This window comes from Chelon labrosus, assembly GCF_963514085.1.
Source record: "Chelon labrosus genome assembly, chromosome: 20".
NCBI classification, from domain to species: domain Eukaryota; kingdom Metazoa; phylum Chordata; class Actinopteri; order Mugiliformes; family Mugilidae; genus Chelon; species Chelon labrosus.
In genome coordinates, this window is record NC_140353.1 from 67,787 (window position 1) to 84,656 (window position 16,870).

Here is a 16,870-nt window from a genome sequence, read left to right on the forward strand (position 1 = left end):
CTCCTCCCCGTCATCCTGAGTGACTCTACAGTCAACACTGTGGACTCCTTCCGTTTCCTGGACACCATCATGTCCCAGGACCTCAATGAGAGCTGAACATCAGCGCCCTAATTAAAAAAGCTCAGCAGAGGATGTACTTCCTGCAGCAGCTGAAGAAATTCAACCTGCCAAAGACAATGATGGTTGACTTGTCCACTGCCATCATTGAGTCCATCACCACCTGGTCTGCTGCAGCCTCTGCTGAGGACAAGAGCAGACTCTCTGCAGAGAAGGTGATTGGCTGCAGTCTGACGTCTCTAGACCAGCTGAACGCTTCCAGGACTCTGAAGCAGCTGATTGTGTCTGATCCCTCTCACCCTGGACACGGACTATTTAACAGACTCTCCTCTGGCAGACGGCTGCGATCCATCGAGTCCAGGACCACTCACATGGTGAACAGTTTTTTTCCATCCGCAGTCCGTCTGCTGAACAATGCCAAGCCCCCCCGCCCCCCCCATGAACACATCAAACCCACTACCATCCCACAGAAAATGTTCTGGTGGAATATATATATATACACACACACACACTGTGTATTTTTTTGTATTTTTATATTTTATATGTCTGAGAGCAAGTTCTATAGTTTCTATATTTTATTTTATGCGTAACAACACCAAAGCAAATTCCTTGTATACACAAACATGCTTGGCAATAAAGTCTTTTCTGATTCTGATGTTGGAGTCAGTGACCTCCAGCTTCATTAAAGAGTCAAACACGAGAACGTGGCTCTTTCTTAACAGAGATTTATTTTCTGCTGAAACTATTAACGCAGAAACACACAACATCAACAACTCAAATCTAAACTTATATTTGCTCACTGCTTCCTGAAGCCTTTCAGGATCGGGTAAATGTTCTCGAAGGCGTCGTAGATCTCAGCTCGCTCTTTAGCTCCTAGAATTCAACACAAACTTTAGAAAGCCATGGACAGGAAACAGCTGTCCTTTCAAAATAAAAGCCGGTTTTATTACCGGTCAGAACCACCTTCCCAGACACGAAGATGAGCAGAACGATACGAGGCTTCACCATCCGGTAGATGAGGCCTGGGAACAGCTCTGGTTCATAACTGTGGAGGGAGAACGAATTTTTTAAATATTTACATAAGGTTTGAGTAAAGTGTGAATAATGGGGTCAGAGTTAGGACTAGGGTGGTCACCTGCTGAACTGCTGGTGGGTCAGAACCAGTCCTTCCAGTCTGATGGGGAAGCACACGTCACAGCTGGCCACCATGTTCTGGATCTTGAAGTCCAGGAAGCGAGCGGGGAACCCGAGCTTCTGGACCACGCGGGCGTACTTCCGGGCCGCCAGCCGAGACTGCTCCTCACTGCACGCGCTCAGACACACAGGTGCGGAGAAGCTCAGTGAACATTCTGGCGGTCTCGCCTGGGCCAGGTGAGCTGATGGACTGACCTCTTGGCTCCAGTACAGACCATCTTCCCCGAGCTGAAGATCAGCGCCGTGGTCCTGGGCTCCCGGATCCTCATGATGACCGCTGCGAAGCGCTGCAACGACGTCAGCGCTCAACATGACTCAGCGGAGTCCAACATGACTCAGAGAGTTTATACACGAGTCAGCAGACCAGTACCTTTGGATTGTACTCTGCATTCCTGGCTTGCAGGGCGATGAACTTCAGGTCCAGAGGACATCCCAGGTTCACAGTGGAGACGATGTTCCTGCTCAGTTTGATTGAAACGACATTAAAACTATGAGGAGATTAATTCACCTTGTGTTAAATCTAGTTTTAAAATCAGTCTTAAAGAAGTTTCTGAAGAATTCTGTCTTCAACAGGAACTGACAAGTTTTCAGCTCAGCAACAGACAGAAAGTCAGATGAAGTGTCAGAACGACAAGTTAACCTCTTCAGCCCTAGGGTGCTGGAGGTCAAGTCTATAAAAATCATACATAGATCAGGACTATCTCTAGAACCATCAGGTCCATGTTCCTGACCCTGGTCTCTTCTATGGGCCCTGGTCTCTATATGGACCCTGGTCTCTTCTATGGACCCTGGTCTCTTCTATGGACCCTGGTCTCTGTGGACCCTGGTCTCTGTGGACCCTGGTCTCTATGGACCCTGGTCTCCATATGGACCCTGGTCTACATGGACCCTGGTCTCTATATGGACCCTGGTCTCTATATGGACCCTGGTCTGTTCTATGGACCCTGGTCTCTATGGACCCTGGTCTCTATGGACCCTGGTCTCTATGACCCTGGTCTACATGGAACCTGGTCTCTATATGGACCCTGGTCTCTTCTATGGACCCTGGTCTCTATATGGACCCTGGTCTCTTCTATGGTTCCTGGTCTCTTCTATGGTTCCTGGTCTCTATATGGACCCTGGTCTCTATATGGACCCTGGTCTCTTCTATGGACCCTGGTCTCTTCTATGGACCCTGGTCTCCATGGACCCTGGTCTCTTCTATGGACCCTGGTCTCTGTGGACCCTGGTCTCCATATGGACCCTGGTCTCTATGACCCTGGTCTACATGGAACCTGGTCTCTATATGGACCCTGGTCTCTATGGACCCTGGTTTCTATATGGACCCTGGTCTCTATGGACCCTGGTCTCTATATGGACCCTGGTCTCTTCTATGGTTCCTGGTCTCTTCTATGGACCCTGGTCTCCATGGACCCTGGTCTCTTCTATGGACCCTGGTCTCTGTGGACCCTGGTCTCCATATGGACCCTGGTCTCTGTGGACCCTGGTCTCCCTATGGACCCTGGTCTCTATGGACCCTGGTCTCTATGACCCTGGTCTACATGGAACCTGGTCTCTATGAAGATAATAAAACTATATCAGTTACATTTGTTGACAGTTGTTTTTGGACTTGGTGAAATATTGAGACAGAAGAAGAAATTCTAACATGATGACGGTGATATTCAAAGTTTGTCTGCGTGTATTAATGGAAAGAGTAGTTAAAAGTACCAGTACTACAAATTAAAGTATCAGTACTACATATTAAAGTGCCAGTACTGCGTTCCTTACTGTAGCTGTGGGATGATTCCTGATTTCTCAGTCACAGGGGTCATGGGGGTCATGGGGGTCATGGGGGTCATAGGACAAAAGGGGGAGGCCCCCGTCTCCAGTCTCAACATGGTCACCCCTTGCTGGGCCTCAGCTGCTGTGGAATCCTGGGAATTGTAGTCCAGACAGATGCCACTGTCCTGAGACACGTCCAGAGCTTCAGTCTCTGAAACAAAACAAGACGACATGAATCTGTAGCGATGATCAGCAGCTGGTCAGTTCTATCCAGATGATCCTCAACTCTAAATCCTCTTTATTCCTAAAAACTGTCACCAAAGATATTAAAGTCAGAGCGTAATGTTAGAATTCACTTGTTTTCAGCTGAGGTGTCATTCATTGAACATGATGCTGGTTCTGTTAAATGTTTTTTACTGCATTAAAACATTTAATTAGATCTTTGAAATATGATTTAGAAAGAATCAGCTCCATCCACAGCCAGGTTCACTTTAAATGTTTTTAACTTCAACTCAACTCTTTTTCATCATAATTAGAATGAAATGAAGGTTTGTGACATGACTCTTAATGGCTCAATATGGGTGTATTCACACCTGCCTTGTTTAGTTCGATTAAAACGAACTCAAGTTCGTTTCCTTGCTTGGTTCGGACCTTTTTGACTGGTGTGAATACAATCACTCGAACTCTGGTGCGGACCAAACAAGCGGACCGAGACCCAGCTGAGGAGGTGGTCTCGGAGCGGTTCCTACCGAACCCTGGTGCGGTTCCTTTATGGTGTGAAAGCAGCCCGACCTCGATCCGACCCAAGTTGCAAAAATCTACCTTTTTGGATTTGACGAGCTCCCGTAGTTTTCGCGCATCTATCAAGAAGCGTCTGTGTGTCTGTCTGTCTGTGGCACGCATATGTCGCGAACCGTTGGCCCGATTGATTTGAAACTGGGCAGGTGTCTCGCTACGGGCACGAAGATGTGCACTGCTAAGTTTGACGTTGTTTGGATAAGAAATGTAAAATATATCGGTAAAATAGGTTTTCTCCGCTCTAATATTTCCAGTTGCCTGATGACAGTTCTAAATTATTGCGCTGGCTCAAACGCTAGATGGTAACCATGGCAACGGAGACTCAACGTTATTTTACAGTTTACAGACAAAACATGAGTGATTTGATCATCTATCTATAAATCAAGAATTTCTTTTAACTTATTTGGTGAGTTTGTGTCTGTCTGTCTGTCTGTGGCACGCTGATTTGAAACTGGGCAGGTGTCTTTGTGGGGAGGAGACATGGGTCACGACAATGGTCACAACTGAAAAATCTTCTTCAGCTCCCACTATAGGAATACATACTTCCGACGGGCACTGCACTAGTTATGGGAAATGTAGGATAGCCCAGTGACACACACAACAGAGAGAGACACGTGAAGCAAACAAACGCAGGTAGGTTAGGTAGAGATGAGCCGTGGCTTAACCGAGCTCTGAGGAGACACGCTGCCTCCTAGATATCTGGGCAGATGTCCAGATATCTCAAATGCTGGAGAAAACACATAAAAATGCAGAAGAATATAAGATTTTTAGTAAACAAATGAGAGAGAGGGGATTCCAGCGCTCAGTTTATAAACCATATTGCTAGCATAATAACAAGTAGACCTACAGTACGCAAAGTCTCCATTGTAGCCTATTTACGTGGGACATTTGGCTTCCTTCTTTACCCCGCCTATACGTTTACCAGCCAATGGCTGAACGACCTTAGCACATGTGTTTTTGTTTATAAATTCTGGTCCGGTTGCAATTAATCACAGTGTGAAAGCGAACCGCACTAAAAAAAAAAAAGAAAAAAAAAATTGGTCCGGACCAAAGCAAGTGAACTAACGGACCTTCCTGGTGTGAATACGCCCTATAATACCCGCATCAGGCCCCGCCCATGTGATATATATGCCACGCCCACCCACCTGTGTCGTTGTGGCTGGTTTCATCCTGACCGCTGAGTTCATCGGGCAGGAAGCTGAGGTCCAGGTCATCGCCCAGATCGCCGCTCGCTCCAGGCTTATCCGACGGGAAGGAGGAGTCCTGCACTCTGGGGGCGGGGCCATGTGTCCGGTGGGCGGGACTTTGAATGCTAAGCCCCTCCTTTGATACAAAGGAAGAGTCCTGCACAGAAATCCAATGGTTCATACTTTGATCTAATTTCATTTCATGATGAAAATGAAATCAGATCAATATTCAGAGTGTTATTTACTGACACCGTGGATTTTCCTGCTTTGATCAATCAATAAATAAGAGTTCAGACATTTCCAGCAACAACATCTACACTACTCACAATAAGTTAGGGATATTGGGAGAGACTCAGTGGATGTCATACATACGGTGTTTGTTTCACTTCAGAGATTTTTGGGATAGGGAGGCAATTGTATTGGGGTGATAGACACACCTCATTTTGTGTTTTAATGGTCTCACTGTGTACAGTGTGCCTTACATATTGGGGCCAATACCAAAAAGTACTAAAAGACAACCCTTTTCAATGTGGCATCAATTTCAACATTCTGTGGGTATAAAAAGCTGGTATTGTCAGTAAGTCATTCCAAGTTCATCATTCAAACAGCCATGAACACACGACGTCACTTAACGGACGAGCAGCGCCACCTGGCCATAGCGCGCCTTCGGGTCGGTGGCAGGCAGTCAGATGTTGCTCGTGAACTTGGTGTGTCTCAAAGTGTCATCAGCAGACTTGCATCAAGACACAGAACTACTGGCAGAGTTTGTGACTGACCCAGGAGTGGAGCCCCACGAGTTACAGACCGCAACGATGACCAGTACCTAAGGACCTAAGCACTCAGACATCGTTATGCAACTGCCACACAGCTGCAGGCCCGTTTACCAGATGTGAGGGGTACTAGGGTTTCCAGACAAACCATTCGCAACCGACTCCACCGCTTTGGCTTGAATGCCAGACGACCGTTACAGGTGATTCTACTGACACCAAGACACCGCCGTGAACATTTGCAGTGGGCACAAGATCATGTGACCTGGACAATGCAGCAGTGGTCTACCGTCCTGTTCACTGATGAGTGCTGGGTCACTTTGCACAGAAATGATGGTCGTCAGCGTTGCTGGAGAAGGCGAGGTGAGCGATACGCCGAGGTCAACATGGTCCCCAGGGTTCGCTTTGGTGGAGGAGGTGCAACAGTCTGGGCAGGCATAACCAGTCAGCGCAAAACAGATTTGGTTACTGTAGATGGCTCAGTCACTGCACATTCTTACCTCAGAGACATCATAGAACCCAACTTTCTGTTCATGGATGATAATGCTCCACCACATCGTGCCAGAATTGTCAGAGCTCGACTTCAGGAAGTCAGAGTGGCTCATACGGTATGGCCAGCAATGTCCCCTGACCTGAACCCCATAGAGCACGTCTGGGACCAGCTGAAGCAGAGACTGGATGATCGTACCCCACCCCAACGTGACCTGGCAGAACTGCGTGTAGCACTTGTGGAAGAGTGGAACGCATTGCCTCAGAACAACATCATGAGGCTAGTGAGGAGCATGAGACGTCGCTGTTAAGCTGTCATTGCGGCAAATGGTGGAAACACCCGCTACTGACGTTGTCAATTTTTGTTATTTGGGGCTATCCTTGTTATTGTCTAAATTTTTGGGGTAATAAATATTGAACTAATGAAAAAGGTGTTTCTTCTCATTCATTATTAGTAATATCAAAGGGAACTTTTACTTATTCCATTAAAATTCAGACCAAATAGGAAAAGCACTCATGTAAATAACAATATCTCTAACTTATTGTGAGTAGTGTATATGGTGGTGGCCCCTGCACCACTGCTCAGGAAAATTGGAGACCTGGCCCTGGTCGTGGATGGCTGCTCCATCTCCCCATCTACTGAGGTGCGCAACCTGGGTGTTATCCTGGACTCCACTCTCTCCTTCAGGTCTCACATTAACAGTGTCACCAAGTCTGCCTTCTACCACCTCAGAAGCATCTCACGACTCCGGCCCTCACTCACACATTCAGTAACTGAGACACTCATCCATGCCTTCATCACCGTCCGCCTGGACTACTGCAATGGTGTCCTGTCTGGACTGCCCACCAAGGCCCTTAGCAGACTCCAGTATGTTCAGAACTCAGCTGCCAGGGTTCTAACCCACACAAAGCCATGGCAGCATATCACTCCCATTCTCTAACAGCTTCATTGGTTGCCAGTCAAGTCACGCATCGCCTACAAGATCCTCCTGCTCACCTACAAATCTCTCCATGGACTCTCACCACAATACCTCACTGATCTCCTCCACCCCTACACTCAGTCACGCTCCCTGCGGTCCTCTGACAAGGACCTGCTGGCCATCCCCCGGACCAGGTTGCGGACTTTTGGGGACAGAGCTTTCTCTGTCAATGCTCCCACACTCTGGAACACTCTACCACTCCATGTTCGCTCTGCCCCGTCCCTGCCCATGTTCAAAAAGCACCTCAAAACATTTCTTTTCACAAAGTCCTTTGACCCCTAACCCCCTCCCCCCCCCCCCCCCCCCCCCCCCATTGTTAAGCGACCTTGGGTACTATGAAAGGCGCTATATAAGTCCAAGCTATTATTATTATTATTATATAAACACTGTGGTGAAAGTGAAGTCTGTGTTGGACTCACTGAAGTGAAATATTCATTGATCATTGATTGTCGTCAACACGTCCCAGAGCTCTGCTAAAGGAGTTTTTATCAGTGTTTTTAATTATCTTATTATTTTAGATAGTTTCCATCATTTCAATCAAATCAGAAAAATAAACTCATGAAAATAAAACCTGTCCTCAGTCAGAAAACATTTAAAGCTCTGAGTCAAACTGAGGACACAAAGCTTTAACTTCATTTCGCTGAAGCTGAATCTACAGAATCAACAAATGTTCCTCTGCAGATTCAGCTCCAGAGCCTCCGTCTGAACTCACATTCGCAATGGAGTCATCGAAGTAACGCTCCAACGCCGACTCGTCCATGAGGATCCAACATCTGACTGATCTGAGCAGGAAGAGCTGCACAGCTGCATCCAATCACAGAGGAGCAGCTGCACCTGAACACACCTGAACACACCTGAACACTACTGCTTCATCTGCCTCCTCTTAGTGTTATGACTGTGAGTTGCCTGTGTGGTACTCTGGTGCTCTACTCCCTCCCTGCCTGCAGGGGCTGCTGCTGTTCTTCATGTTGTCTTTCAGCTTCCTGTCGGTCTGACCCTAACCCTGAACAACTGGAGTTTAAAGAGACCTTTGTTGGAGAGGCCAGGTGCTCTCCTCCTTTCCTGTGACCAACCAAGAGCTGAGCCACTATGGCTACTGTGGCTGTTCTCACCCTGAAGATGTATGATTATGGCAAATAAAGATTAAATAAATAAATAAAGCTTGTTTTTGGACTGAAAGTTCTGTGGAGTGCTGGTTCTTTGTGTTGTGTACTGCCCCCCCCCCCCCCCCATTAATACTAATACTAATAGTAGTACCAGTACTAGTATAATTATCAGTACTAGTATAGTTATTATTAGTAGTATTAGTACTATTATAATTATCAGTAGTAGTACTGACAGTATCGTCGCTTTGCTCAGAGCTGCAGTTCATCCTCCATCCTGCAGGTGGAGACTCGCTCTCACTTCAAACACAGCAACTGACCCCTCCCCTGCATGCGCATGCGCACTGGATGTAAATAAGGAAGCATGGCGACAAGCTGTTTCTGAACGTGAAGCAGTGATCATCGATAATATTCTCTGATCTGTGATCAGCTGGGACGTCAATCAATCAGCTCGATGACGCAGAAACAAAATGGCGTCTGTGAAGAAGAGGCTGGCTGAGTTTTCATTGGAGGCTCACGGTGAGGACTGATCAGCTGATCGATCAGAGTATTTATTATTAGGCGTGTTCGACTTCATGCAGATCTGTGCAGAGCTGACTTGACGTGATGCATGCTGGGTAGAACAAGTTCATTTTAACCAATCATATTCGAGGTCTATGAGCATGAACAACTAGGTTTACAGTCCTCTTAGACTGTAAACCTAGTTTACCTATGGGTACCAATAAAGTAACCTAACCTAAGCCTATCGATTATCTTTCAGATCTGTATCTGAACCAATCAGTGCCCTACCTGGACGAATCACCTGACCCGCTGCAGTTCTACCGAGACTGGATTGGTCCAAATAAGCCCTGCATCATCCGCAACGCCTTCAGCCATTGGCCGGCTCTGACCAGGTGGACACCCCAGTACCTGAGGTGAGAAAGCCCCGCCCACCTGCGCTGTCTGACACATGACCTGAGGAAGTCAATCGGTCACCTGGCACATGACACAGAACAGACATCCTCTGATAAATGTGACACGTTTCCCGTCTGCAGGGAGAAGGTGGGGTCAAAGGTCATCAGCGTGGCGGTGACTCCAGACGGTTATGCCGACGCCGTCAGCGGCGATCGCTTCGTGATGCCTGAAGAACGACAGATGAGCTTCTCTTCAGTTCTGGACATCCTGGAGGGGAAGGTAGGTCTAAGCTGCTGATCATGATGTTCTGGGTCAGTGGTTCTGGATCAGTGGTTCTGGGTCAGTGGTTCTGGGTCAGTGGTTCTTGTCGGTCCCAGGTCCAGCGGTCTGGAGTGTTCTACGTCCAGAAGCAGTGCTCCAACCTGCTGCAAGAACTTCCTGAACTCACCGACGACCTCGAGACCCACGTTCCCTGGATGAGCTCGGCCCTCGGTGAGTTCAAACTGAGCATGCTCAGAAGAAGTCCCTCTGATCTTCATCATCATCATCATCATCACCTGATCGTCTCTGATTTGTTCTTCAGGGAAGTTACCAGACGCTGTGAACTTCTGGCTCGGAGAGAAGGACGCCGTCACCTCCAGTAAGACCTAAACGCCACGGATCAACTTATCACATAAAATAACAAAATAATAATATTTGATAAAAATAAATGGTCACAGTGGTTGAGTGGTTAGCACTGACACCTCACAGCGAGAAGGTTCTGTGTTTGAATCCGCCGGCTGACGGGCCTTTCTGTGTCTCTGTGGAGTGAGTGTTAACGGGGTGTACCCCACCTCTCGCCCTGTGGCGTCCGGGACAGACCCGGTTACTTTTTTACAGAAAATGAAAAATAAACAACGTTTTATTTTCAGTGCACAAAGACCACTATGAGAATCTGTACTGTGTCATTTCTGGAGAGAAACACTTCATCCTGCTGCCGCCCACAGACCGACCCTGCATCCCCCACGGTAACCACAGCAACCATCCCCCACGGTAACCACAGCAACCATCCCCTACAGTAACCATAGCAACGTCTCTTTCAGCTGAGTACCAGCCGGCCAGTTACCTTCAGAGAGACGACGGCGAGTTCGAGGTCGTCGATCAGAGCGACTCAGACAAGGTAACAGCTGTTTGATTTGTTAAGACCCGGAGGACACTGTGACCCCCCCACCTCACCCACAACCCCCACCCCTCAGGTGCCCTGGATCCCTCTGGATCCTCTGGACCCAGACCTGGACCGGTTCCCTCAGTACCAACGTGCTCGGCCGCTTCGCTGCAGCGTGAAGGCGGGAGAGATGTTGTTCCTCCCGTCGCTATGGTTCCACCACGTCCAGCAGTCACACGGATGCATCGCAGGTACCTGAACGCACCACGCACCTGGACCTGGACCTAGGACAGTTTAATAACAAAACAAATAACTGATTGACAGATGGACACAGTACTAATTTAGATGTTGGGATTCTTGTTGCAGTGAATTTCTGGTACGACATGGAGTACGACATCAAGTATAACTACTTCCAGCTGCTGGAGGCGTTGTGTAAGGACACAGAGTCCACGTGACACCAAACACCTGAACGCACCATTCATTCATTCATTCATTCATCTTCTGTAACCTCTTGTCCTGTGAAGGGTCATGGGGGGGGGGGGGACTAACAGAGAGACAGACTCACTTCCTGTTTGTTTCTGTAAATAAAAGTTTCGTTTCAGACCAGAGTGTTCGACTGCTGTCTACACTCTGTTTCCATGGAAACAAGCTGCTCAGCATGATTGGCAGTTTATAAAGTACAAACATGACGTCAGACCTTAATTTATTTCAACAGTGAAGATTTAAAAGTGAATTAACTGATCAAAGGACAAACTCTTTAAATGAAGCAGAAAATTAAAGGTTTGATTTCGTGTCTATATTATTAAATATTACTGACGGTTATTCTTTCTGAAACTTTATTTAAAACATTTATTTTCTCTGCATCAAACAGATCAATGGTGCGTTCAAAGACCACGTCTGACCGTCAGTGAAAATAAAACAAATGAAAGTCTGAACTGTTTGAATGAGAAAGAATTTTATTAAAGCACAAAAGAGAAAACCCTTAAAAATCTCTCAGAGGCTGTTCTCCATCTTTTCTCTCAAACTCTTTTCATCAGTTTGTTTTATTGCAGCATCTCCGACACTCAAGGCCACGCTCCTCCGTCAGCTGATCCTCCATCAGCTGATCAAAGCTCTTAAAGGAACAGAATAAAACCCACAGAAGAGTCAAATGTAAACACAAACACGGCGCACAGGAAGCCCCAAAGAAAATGGCCGCTCTGAAGCTCCTCCCCCTCACCCACCTGAGAGTGAAGCAGGTGTAAAACGATCAGTTCGTTGATTATGTGTAAAACATTTAGCTTCAGACAAGTCGACCACTGATTAGTTGATCATGTGACTGAGCTTTGCTGAGAACTTGTTCTTTAACGTCGTTACGTTAGTTCGCTAATCTTCAACCAAACGTTGATCAGAAGAGTCCTGACAGAGACTCCTCCTCATCAACCACCGATTCTTTATTTTAAATCTGATTCATTTTTATTTTATGATCAATAATCAGAAATGTCACATGACCCCTCGCTGGCCGAGCTCTGGGCGCTCAGTCCTCCAGGTTACGGGTCCTCCTGTAGATGGGGACGTTGACGTTGCAGAAGGCCGGCACCCAGCGGTTGTCATGGAGACCCACGTTGCAGCCCGGCGCCTCCCTGTGGTTGCTACGGCAACACATCCAGTAGCCCGGCCCGTACGGCAGCGCCTGGCAGAACGGTTTGTGGTGCCAGCGGCACAGCGACACGTCGCCGCGGCCGTACCGTTTCTTGCACTGCTTGCAGGGATCGTCACGGTAACGGGGGTCGGACACCCACAGCGAGTCGGCGGGCCGCACGCCGTAGTTGTCGATGACGAACTGGAAGTAGCTGGAGGTGCACTTGAGGGCGGCAAGGCTCTGCGTCGGCAGCAGCAGCAGGATCTTCAGCAGCAGGTGATGAGGAAGCAGCGACAGGATTGGCTGAGGCTCCAGCAGCTGCTGAAGGCGCTGGCGCTTCTCCAGGAAGTCCTGGGACACGCCCACAGCCTTTCTGCGCTCTGATTGGCTAGTAGAGTCATAAGGAGAGGGGCGGGGCTGAGAGGGGGCAGGCCGCAGGTCACATGATGTTCTGTAACGAGATGGGCGGGGCTCTGAGACTGTGAGAGGGGGCGTGGACAAAAACAACAAGCCCGGCAGAGGTTCCGCCCCCTCAGGAGGAGGGGCCAGGGCAGTCATCTCTGTGACACAACCTACAGCCCCACCTGAGGGGGGTGTGGTCAGACCAGGGGAGGGGGGTGTGGTCAGAACCATCCTCACTGTTTGTGAACAGCTGATTGGTTCCTTGCTGGGACTCTGAGCTCCAGACAGTGATGATGATGATGATGATGATGATGATGATGATGGTGATGGCGAGGCAGGCTGGTAGGGGGTGGAGCTCTGGTCCTTGGCAGCGAGGAGGACCCGTCCCACCGTCCTCCTCAGGCTGTTGCTCCTCGACAGATCTCCCTCCGTCCTCCTCCTCAGACACTCGGACTCAAGCTTGGCCACCATGTCTGACACCCTGATGCTTTCTGGCTCCTCCCCCTTGACCTCTGACCCCTCTCTGAGCTCAGGGGGTGGAGCTCTGGACAGAGTGATGGTGGTGGAGCTCCTTTGGAGAGAAAGCAGAGAGTCTATGTGCTGCTCGCTCGCCCTCTGCTCCAAGAACGCCACCATCTCCACCACCGACACCTGCTGCTCCTCGTCCTCTGCCGTCAGCTCGTCTCCACGCCGCTCGGACGCTCTGAGGGCGTGTTGCTGAGCATCAAGGTTTAGGTTCTGGCTGTTTCCAGACCGGCGCCGCCGTTTGGCGCTGCCGGTCTCCTCCCAGATTCCCTTGGCCTTCCCGGCCCGTGACAGGTCAGTGTGGTTTGTGCAGACCACGGTCCTGTCCCAGCCGCCAGAACCGGCCGAGGTGCGTTCATTTCCTGCGCCGGTCCGCCCACTGTCTGAAGCGAAGAAGCCGATCTTTTCACGGACGTGTCCCGGCTTGATGACGGTCCAGATGTCCAGCAGAGCGTCGCTGTCACCGGCTCCGCTCTGGTACAGTTCCGTGTTCTCACAGCCAGGTGGGGGGTGGAGCCGGAGGGCGGGGCCAGACGCCACCTTCAGCCGGAGCGATACCATGCCGCCGTTGGTTGTGTTTTTGCAGCGGAGCGTGTTGGTGGAAATGACACTGAACGGGAGACGGCTGACGTTACCATGGTTACCGCTGCAGGTCCTCAGCAGCGCCCCCTGCTGGTTCGTCTGGGACGGCGTCTGAATGCCGACATCCAACCGCACCTCTGAGCGCATGGTGGTCCTGGAGCAGAAGAAGAAGAAGAAGAAGAAGCTGAGACGCGTCCTGAACAAACTGAAGTCAGACTGATCCAGGGTCAGAAGCTTTACATTTGGTGAAATGCATCCTGGGAGTTGTAGTCAGTGAAACAGTCCTCTTCTAACTTCTAACTGTGTTTACCTCCAGGCTCCGTGCTGATTGGCTGCTGGTGGTGCTGAGGTCGAGGTTTGAGTGACAGCTCCCCCGAAATCTTCAGCCTCACATTTCTCAGACGTTCACGGTGATTCCTCCCAGAACCAGAACCAGAACCAGAACCAGACAATGGCGGCACCACCTCCTCCACCACTGAGAGCACATCAACGCACCACACCTGCAGGAAGTCATAACAAGACACTGGCACTTAAACACATGGTCGGGGGGGTGGGGGGGGTGTGGGGGGGGGGGGGGGGGGATCAAACACTGACTGAAGGTGAACGATGATGATTCACAGAGAAGATGAACACATGAAGGATTCTTCCAATAATTAACCGAAGACATTAACACAAAGTCATTAATTAATAATTACTTGAGGATTAATGAATGAATGGATGAATCAAATGTCCAGAGCAGATTAGACCTTGACTCACAGATAACTGCTCCTCAGTGTTCTAACTTAGAGACGGGTTCTGGTTCTGGATGTTCTGCCACTGACAGAGAACCAATCAACAACAGACTGGACTTCATTTAAACATGATTTAAACAAAGTGACTTATTGATGACCTTTGACCCCACCTTCTCCCTATTAAACTGAATTAATTAGTTGATATCAGAGAATAAACTCTGATCACACTGAGCCACTATTATACTAATGTATTATATTATATTATATTATATGATCAGATGGAGCACCAGCAGCTCCTCAGGGTTAGGGGGACAGCTGTCCAACAGCTCCGGGTCTCTGATCACCTCCACCCAGCTGCTCCTCAGGGTTAGGGGGACAGCTGTCCAACAGCTCCGGACAGACACCGTCACCTCCACCCAGCTAACGGCTAACATGTATCAGGAGCCCCGTTGAGAGCGGTTCCGTGGGCCGGTACTGTTCGCCTGTAGACCCGATCACCCGAGGAGGGACCCAGAGGACATACTATGCTAGCTGACTAGCATGCTACTAGCTGCGGCCGTTTGAAGACATAGAACACCTGGCTAACTGACTAGCATCGATGGCTAACTGTCAGAGAGCAGAGATGAAGGAAAACAACGCGTCGACATTTCAGGAAATATTTAAAGATGTTTGAAAACAGCGCAGCAGACCGGACGTCTCCTTGTTTTCACTGAAACTCAAAGTTTTAGCTGCTAAAAGTTTTAGCATCTGAAGCTAACAGGCAGGCCGACGGTGAGACTAACCTGAAGGAGGAAGACAGCTCGATGGCAGCGACCACAGCCGCGAAAGACCTCTTATCCGGCCCGTCCTGGGAGTCTGTCGGCCCGCTGCGATCTGTTCTTTCGGTCCGACGCTCATTAAAACAACTTTTATTCCGTTTAATGTCGGTTTTACCGAGTCCGTCCGCTCGGAGCTAACTAACAACTACAGCCCGAGAACAGACGTCAACCTGCAGCTGTGCGTCATGACGCAGAGATCGTCTATTATGAACAACACGTACCTCTCACTGCTCTATAAACGTAACCAGTGTAATCTGTCTTTATTTATATTTATATATAATACATGTAATCTGTCTTTATTTATATTTATATTTATATATAATAAGTGTAATCTGTCTTTATTTATATTTATATATAATAAGTGTAATCTGTCTTTATTTATATTTATATATAATACATGTAATCTGTCTTTTTATATTTATATATAATAAATGTAATCTGTCTTTATTTATATTTACATTTATATATAATACATATAATCTGTCTTTATTTATATTTATATATAATAAATGTAATCTGTCTTTATTTATTTTTATATATAATACATATAATCTGTCTTTATTTATATTTATATATAATAAATGTAATCTGTCTTTATTTATTTTTATATATAATACATGTAATCTGTCTTTATTTATATTTATATATAATACATATAATCTCTTTATTTATATTTATATATAATAAATGTAATCTGTCTTTATTTATATTTATATATAATACATATAATCTCTTTATTTATATTTATATATAATAAATGTAATCTGTCTTTATTTATATTTATATATAATACATATAATCTGTCTTTATTTATATTTATATATAATAAATGTAATCTGTCTTTATTTATATTTATATATAATAAATGTAATCTGTCTGTATTTATATTTATATATAATAAATATAATCTGTCTTTATTTATATTTATATATAATACATATAATCTGTCTTTATTTATATTTATATATATATATATATATATATAATAAATATAATCTGTCTTTATTTATATGTATGTATAATACATGTAATCTGATCTAATCAGACAGCTCCTTCAACCTCGTCCTAGAACTTGTTGGTTCCGTTGTTGACGAACCTCTTAGATCTCTATAAATTAGAGATAGTTCATTTCTGTGGACGTGTCCTGGAGCAGATGAGCCGTCTGCACTAGAGTCTCTCAGGGGGAGAGGTGTCGGTGTCTCCTGAGGAGTCGTCCGATTATTGATTAAAAACATGAACCAGTGTTCAACGACTGAATGTTGTTTTTTTCAAGTCCTGATTATTGTAGACCCTTCCCCCCGTCCAGGATTAGTGTGTTAAGCTGCTGGACTGTTGCTGCAGGTTTTGGTTCCAGGATGAAATCGGCTGCTTCGGTTCTGCTGCTGCTCTGCTGCTCCTTCGGTCGAGGACGGTCGGAGGCTTCTGCCACCCCGCAGGACACCGTCCTGACGCAGGACGCCGTCCAGACGGCAGCACTCCCCGTCCTCTGGGACGAGCTGCTTGGGCTGAGGGAGCTGGTGCTGAGCCTGAAGGCGGAGGAGGTGGAGCGGCGCCAGGCCCTACGGAGCCTGGAGAGCCGGCTGAGGGATAGAGAGGTGGAGGCCGAGCAGCAGAGACTGAGTCTGGTAGGACTGAAGGAGACGATGGAGGGACAGACGGAGCAGCTGAGGAGGACGGAGGATGACAAGAAGCTGGTGACAGAGATAAACTCCCGACTGATGCAGAGGGTGGAGGAGGTGGAGGAGCAGAGCAAAGGTCAGAGTTAACAGACTGATCTGAGGTCATAGATCATAAACAGCTTCTCATTCTAAACTCTA

The 16,870-nt window shown here is 47.5% G+C and overlaps 3 protein-coding genes across 3 annotated transcripts; 1 reads left to right on the forward strand and 2 right to left on the reverse strand.

Annotated features, from left to right (window-relative positions):
* Window positions 1-766: 766 nt before the first annotated feature.
* tbpl2 (TATA box binding protein like 2) lies at window positions 767-8,038 on the reverse strand. The gene is made up of 8 exons (XM_084569539.1): window positions 7,946-8,038; window positions 4,956-5,154; window positions 3,019-3,223; window positions 1,622-1,709; window positions 1,447-1,538; window positions 1,193-1,360; window positions 1,008-1,102; window positions 767-930 (listed from the first exon to the last, which is right to left on the reverse strand). Exons 1-8 carry the CDS (start codon window positions 7,991-7,993, stop codon window positions 854-856), a joined length of 972 nt encoding a protein of 323 aa, XP_084425665.1. The 5' UTR covers window positions 7,994-8,038; the 3' UTR covers window positions 767-853.
* A 518-nt stretch (window positions 8,039-8,556) lies between these two features.
* On the forward strand, window positions 8,557-10,931 carry jmjd7 (jumonji domain containing 7). Its single transcript, XM_084569540.1, has 9 exons — window positions 8,557-8,855; window positions 9,097-9,250; window positions 9,371-9,509; window positions 9,608-9,722; window positions 9,814-9,870; window positions 10,142-10,237; window positions 10,313-10,389; window positions 10,466-10,625; window positions 10,741-10,931. Exons 1-9 carry the CDS (start codon window positions 8,807-8,809, stop codon window positions 10,827-10,829), a joined length of 936 nt encoding a protein of 311 aa, XP_084425666.1. The 5' UTR covers window positions 8,557-8,806; the 3' UTR covers window positions 10,830-10,931.
* Window positions 10,932-11,310: 379 nt separating this feature from the next.
* Window positions 11,311-15,218, reverse strand: fbxo34 (F-box protein 34). Its single transcript, XM_084569538.1, has 3 exons — window positions 15,018-15,218; window positions 13,815-14,004; window positions 11,311-13,658 (listed from the first exon to the last, which is right to left on the reverse strand). Exon 3 carries the CDS (start codon window positions 13,649-13,651, stop codon window positions 11,891-11,893), a length of 1,761 nt encoding a protein of 586 aa, XP_084425664.1. The 5' UTR covers window positions 13,652-13,658; window positions 13,815-14,004; window positions 15,018-15,218; the 3' UTR covers window positions 11,311-11,890.
* Window positions 15,219-16,870: the final 1,652 nt, after the last annotated feature.